At 43.8% G+C, this 6469-nt stretch overlaps 1 protein-coding gene across 1 annotated transcript in view; it reads right to left on the bottom strand.

Moving 5' to 3' along the window:
- Nucleotides 1–2895, bottom strand: part of LOC139689909 (uncharacterized) — a 62474-nt gene extending 59579 nt beyond the window's left edge. The window contains exon 1 of the mRNA XM_071587028.1: nt 2371–2895. Coding sequence (XP_071443129.1) covers nt 2371–2388 — 18 coding nt within the window. The 5' untranslated portion in view covers nt 2389–2895. The remainder of the gene's footprint in view (nt 1–2370) is intronic.
- Between the last annotated feature and the right edge of the window lie 3574 nt (nt 2896–6469).

A 6469-nucleotide genomic window follows, 5' to 3' on the forward strand; every position in this document is an offset into this window, starting at 1 on the left:
GTATAGTCTTCTCATAAATTCTCCGATAAGGCTTCCACACCGTACAGTAATCATTAAATGCGTACTCTCGCATTGCGCTGAAAGTGTAAAATATTAATTCTGGAGACAAAAATGAGAAAAAGCTTGTTGTTTCAAAACCTCCCAAAAATATCGAGGAAAAACATTCAATGCTTCAAAAAATACTGGGTAATTACCATTTATGCGCCAAAAGTGTTATGAAAATTCTTTTACATGCGTAAAATAACAGCAAATTCGCCGTGTCACTCGCATTAATTGGTGATACGCAACTGCCTTCCCACGTAAATAAACCTGTTACTTACAATACAGAGTTGTGAATAATAGCAGATTTATAATGCCAAAGTGCCAGTCTTTTAGTCTGCGGATAATGTCACGTATATAAATCTGATGGACATTCAAATTCCCGTACAATTGCCATGCAAAGGCCACTTGAGATGCAATTTAATCGCAACAGAGCAATCGAATGAGAAAAACTGGGTACTGATGAACGCTGCTGGATAAGATTGATATGTTAAGGGATTGATTGCTAAATTTCTTACCATCCCCTTCCCCACCTTCCTCCTCGTCCCTACCCAGCCTGACCGCATACTTGCTTCAAATGGCGCCATTGACCTTAGCAATCGTGAGCTATCCACGAATCCCCCCGCCATTATTTTAAAAATTTATTCATTGGTGAAGATCACCTATGGCATTGAAAATCATACCTCATGTCCAATCAATTTTTTAAAAATGCTCAAGAGAATGTCACGGATCTAAACTTCCACTTGCACTTGATTCAGAAGTGTTGATTTGGACGGTGGCCGTGTTTATGCCTTAGTGCTTCACTTTGTCTGCACACCTATTTCCTCCTCTCCCTCCCCGCCACTTACCGCAGTTCTGCTCCCCCCCTCCTAAACCCCCTCTACCTCTCACCCCCCCGCCCCATTTCCCCCTCGGAACTTCATCAGGGACGGAGAGGTCGCCCGGCTACGGCCTTCGCTGGAGGCGTCGGCGGCTTCCTCGGGATGACGTACACATGACTGACCAGAAGAAGTTACACGGAGAAAAGGAAAAAGTTTCACCGTGATGGCGGCACATCCGGAATGCCTTCTGGGGTGGATATTTAACTCTTCGTGCAGACCTGTACACCTTCCGTGCGAGTCTCTCCCGATATTGTACCCTGATAGGGTGAACCCCGGAAATGTCTTTTACCCCTTGGGTAGGTCGTTGTATTTCTTGCAATCCGGGTGCGGTGTTAGTAATTTTTTCGTTCGGAGATTGTTTGCAAAGCCTTAAAAACTCCGTGCGCCGCCTTTTTTTCTACAGGAATGCCAAGTTGACCCGTGCCAAAACGTTAACCTCGTGAGCGGGGAATTTTTACAGGCTTCAAGCTTCGTGAAAGTAACGATAATTCATAAATTGCTTCGTAAATTAGGAATGCCTATTGCGGGTTTCAAGATCGGTAACTTTTCGAAAAAGTATATTTCATTGAAACTTGAAGTGGAAACAATAAGTGATCGTAAGGTGCTATTTACGATTTTGCAAATCATGTACTTTTTATTTTCTTGCTAAAATTGCTCAGTCATAATTTCGTTTTCCTGTGGGAAAATTTCTTTAAAATCCGATGAAGTTTTTCGGCAATAGATATTTCCCAACGAACGATTATCTCCAGTAGAATATCACATTTATCAATGTATACTGTAATACATTAATAGTTGGAGCGTTGGTTAACCTCTAAAAATAAAGTATGTATGGTAACTACATATTGTTCTTGCACAACTGAAATTTTGGCTGGTTTTAATTTAATAATTCAAGTGCATATTGTTTTCCTACTCAGAATAGCTCATAAAAAAGGTATAATTAATCTTATGCTCCTCCATAAAATTATAAATTCAAAAAGTTGCCTTAAATGGCCAATACATATCTACCTTCAACCTCCAATAAAAGCATTCAATAAATTAGTACTAGAACATTATTGCTGGATACATTCTGATCGTTTATGCCTGAACGGAATATATCCCTCAGAGAACTAGACGGTGCAAACTAAATGTCGATTGCTTTACTCTGCAGATGTAAATACAGATTTAAATAAAAATTCAATGCAAAAATGTGTATTTTTGTGCAGACTTCATGGATTCTATCCACCCAAAAATAGGCAAACCAGCGACGAATTTCAAACCGTAGTCGGAATTCGGAGAATTAAAATATTTTGCCAGGCACTGCCACCAACCTAGTCATAAGAAAAGTAAAATAAAAATGCCCAAGGAACTCAATAAAGTTGCTTGAAATTACGTAAACCTATTATAAAATGTACAAGCAAAATAATGAAATAAATGTAACGCTCGCAATACGAAATCTGACATTGGCGCTTACCTTCAAATGATTCACCATTTTCCTCGTTTGTTGTTGGAGACGGAAATCTCTTCGGGTTTCTTCAGGTCTTCAGGACATGCAACCATCCATAATAAACAAAAATGGTACTTCTACTAGGGCCGCCCTGTTGATGACTCGAACACAGATCTAGAGACCAACACAAGCACACGACACCAAACGACACCACACGGAGGCAAAATCCAATCACGACGAATCCAAGGACTTCCGATCGAACACTTGTACGGGGTGATTGCCTGTCGGCTCGAGCCAATTTTACGGTCGCGTAGATCCGAGCATAAAAACAAATATATTGATGTATCCACTCTTGACCGGTGCAGAAAACCTTCCTTAATAAATCGCTTATACCGGAGAGGAAACCTCGAGGCCTTTTTAACAGTGGCTCCAAATAGTCCCAAAGCCGAAAAGCAGAACTGGAGTCCGTCTCACAGGTACTCTTGCGATCCTTCTAGTGGGGGTGCGCGAGAGAGGAACTCGCCTATTGGAATGCCTGAGTCGGTGCGGAGATGAATCGCAGCCCGAAGACTGCGCTTATCTCTCTTCCGACTTATTTTTCCCTTCTTCCTCCCAGCTCTTTTGCCCCTTCCCCGCGGAGCGCTGCTGTCTCGGAAAATGGTGGGGGGAGGGGAAGGGGGGGCGCGTGGGAGGGGGACGCAAGAACAGAAGGGGGAGAAAGACAGGAGGGATCCAGAGACAGAGGGAGAAAGGGGAGCCTCCAGACTCGCCGGGCTCTTGTGCGTGTGGTAGGTGGTACCACAAGAGAGAAACTCAAACCGGTTGGTGGAATTGAGACCTCATCCCGCCGCCAGCGCCACCAGCGTCGCTCCGGCGCAGCAGTGCAGAAAATCGCGAGGACGTTTTGTGTAGTGATCTCACAACCTATCTCCGGCACTACCCTCCTCTGCCTAGGTGTCGGCGGGGCGAGCGGAGGGAGAGAAGGCGCCCGGCGGATGGACGGGCTGCTGTCCCCCGGGTGGGTATTTCCCCGTGCGATGATCGTAGATAACAAAAGGGGCCGGGGGAGGTCGGTCTCCCTTCCGGAGGACTGTCCCACACGGGGACAAAGTATTCGGACTTCTCCTCTCCCTTCCTCCATCCCTTAAATTCACGTTCGGGCCCACCAGTGATAATGAAGCGTTGCCACACACCTTTTGTACGCACGCACACGGACGAATACGGGACCGAACGAAACCTACCCCATTAAAAATAGTCGCGGAAGGAAGCGAATTTCCTAAGACTCTGTCGTCGACCATTGGGATATTTTCTGAAAACTCGGACGTCCTCAAAACGATTTTCTCGATCTCGATGAGTTCGTCTGTTCCTTGGTCCCGCGTTGCCGCTTTCTCGTTCTTGTTTTGCGTTAAACTCATTCCCCGGTGCGGACGGGCGTAACGCGAGAAATACGTATCCATTCTGAGATCTTTCTTCCCACGTTGGTAAAGGAAGAAAACTTTGGTGTTCCGCAAATTATTTTATTTGCGATCGGTTTCTATGCAAAGTATCGTCTTCTGATATACGAGGGTCATCCGGAAAGTAAGTTTCCGATATTGGTACGCAAGTGAATAAATTGCTAATGTCGAAGGAGGCTTGTCTCGCTTTTTTCGGGACATTAATATCTTTCAATTTTCGGGCTAGCTCTATTGAGTTTTTAACTCCATATTTAGGTTTAAAACCTGTGAGATCTCGGAGCAATACGTCTAATTTTCGTGCCAGAAGGTGTGAAGGGGCGGACACAGCTGAGATGACAGGCCGAATAGGTATGGCCTCTTTGTGTAATTTGGGGAGTCCGTACAACCTGGGGCGGAGGGGTTCATTTGGATTAAACTAAATTTTTCCCTAGCATTTAAAAACTGACACTTGGACACTGCACGTTTCACTTCACTTTGGAAACTCGCGGTTGGGTCTTTGGATAACGGAGTAATAGGATGGTTGTTGATGAACTCAAGGCACTTTTCCACATACACTCGTTTATCCAACACTACGACACTAGATCCCTTGTCAGCTTTCTGGATGATGAGGTCTTCCTTGCCAATTGTCTTCCTCAGATGTCGGAGGGTGGACGTATGTTGCTGAAGGCTGGAAGAGCGGGTCGTTGTTGGCACTGCTTCTTTCATTGAGGACATGATGATTTCAGCAACTTGTTGTTTGGTAGCCAGAGATTGGTTCCGAAGGGCAACCTCGCAATCTGCGGCTAGATTTTTAATGTCGGCTTCGGAAACTTTCTTAGAGGGAGCAAACTTCAAACCTTTCTTTAAGATATTACTCTCCTCCTCCGTGAACGTATGGTGACTTAGGTTGACAACCCTTGCGGCCGGAACAAATTTCGACACTGTGCGGGGACTGTTTTCTTTAGTAGTGCACTGGTAATTTTGAGGTGGACTATTAATAAGGTTTCTCAGTTTTTTTCCCCTGGGTTACATATTTGTGAGGCGAGATTTTACTCAATAGTTCTTTTACACCATCCACAAATGTAATCCATTCCGCAAAATGTAACTTAGAGCAAAGTTCTACGTGCAGACAGAACAAATAATGTGCAAAGGAATCCCTTTTTGCATACCACAGTTTCAGTTCCTCCCTTAACCACTGGATTTTCGCCTTGCGTATCGCTCTGATGGCCGTTGTGGACGACGAAGTGGCACCAATCTGGACGTACGCTGGGAACACCCCATTTTTGAGGCAACTGCTATTGAAGAGAATATTCAGAGATGCACTGCTGTATTTCGCCGAAAGTTTTAAGTAAAGTTTCGCCTGTAATGCCATACTAGCTTTGCGAATATATTCTATTGTAAGTATTTCTTTGCTCCAGCGTATCGAGGCGGTGGCTTTTATTCTCAAAGTGTAGGATTTCGGGGATGAAATCGCTGCTGTGGCCACAATCTCTCTGGTGCTTGGCAAAGATTGACGTGGAGATATTTTTTCTAAAGCATGCTCGGTGCTCCTTTATTCTCGTCTCAAATCTCCTTCCCACCTGGCCCATGTATATCCGGTTGCAGTCTTTGCAGAGGAGTTTGTACGCCCCACTCTTCTGTAGGGGTTCAACTTGGTCCTTCGTGTGGCATAACAGATTGCTTATCTTTGTTTTTTTGTAGAAGGCCAGTCTAACCTTTTCTTTTTGGAGGATTCTTTGCACTTTCAATGACAATTGGCCAAGAAAAGGGAATCTCCGCCACTGTGGCTGGTTTTCCGCAGAAGTGGGAGAACTATAAGAGGCTAACTTGGCTAAAAGGGATAGTTTCTTGTTCTTAAGTTTATTAATTAACACTTCTCTATGCCGATTGTTCACCGCAATCTGTTTTATGATGCCGAGTCCCTTAAGGTTGTTCTAAACTTATTGTTTTTAATTTTAATAGTTAAGTCTAGAAAGTTGCGGGATCCACCTGCTTCTAATTACTTGGCAAATTTTATGTTTATCTCTGGAATTAAGGAAATTCAAAAAACTGTCTAATTGTCTGCCAGAACGCAGACAGACAGTCCGGGTTCAGACAGACACATCAGTGTAAGCAATCTGTATAGCAGTGTTCCTATTCGGCCTGTGATTTCCAATGTTTTAGCCCCAAACCACTTATGGGCTAATAAGTTAAACGTCTTATTGGATACTTTTTCCAAATTTTCCCCGAAATATGGAATATAAAATTCACAAGAACTGGTGGATGTGTTGTCTAAAGAAATAGTAACCCCAAGTGCATTATGGTATCGTTTGATGTCACAAATTTATTCCCCAGTGTTGCAAAATCAGAAGCTCTAAACCTTGCGGCAGTTACCCTTGTTAAAGCAAGGGTTCCAACCCCGGTGATAATAGAATTGCACTCCTCCTTAGAAGTTTGTAGAGAACAAAACAGTTTTGTGTTTAACAGCAAAATTTACCAACAAGACGGCTTGGCTATAGGCTCTCCGTTTTCCCCGCTACTAGCAGACATTTACCTGGACAATTTTGAGCAACTAATGTTGTCCTCAGAGAATCCCCTTCTAAAAAATATCCTTTGCTGGTATAGATATGTAGATGATGTTTTCTGCGTTTGGACGGGTTCTGACAGACAATTAGAGTCACCTTCTCGATGTGCTGGAGCAATTAGAAATACTT

Source organism: Hetaerina americana, unplaced genomic scaffold, assembly GCF_022747635.1.
Source record: "Hetaerina americana unplaced genomic scaffold, ioHetAmer1.1.p SCAF_29, whole genome shotgun sequence".
In the NCBI taxonomy this organism is placed as follows: Eukaryota; Metazoa; Arthropoda; class Insecta; order Odonata; family Calopterygidae; genus Hetaerina; species Hetaerina americana.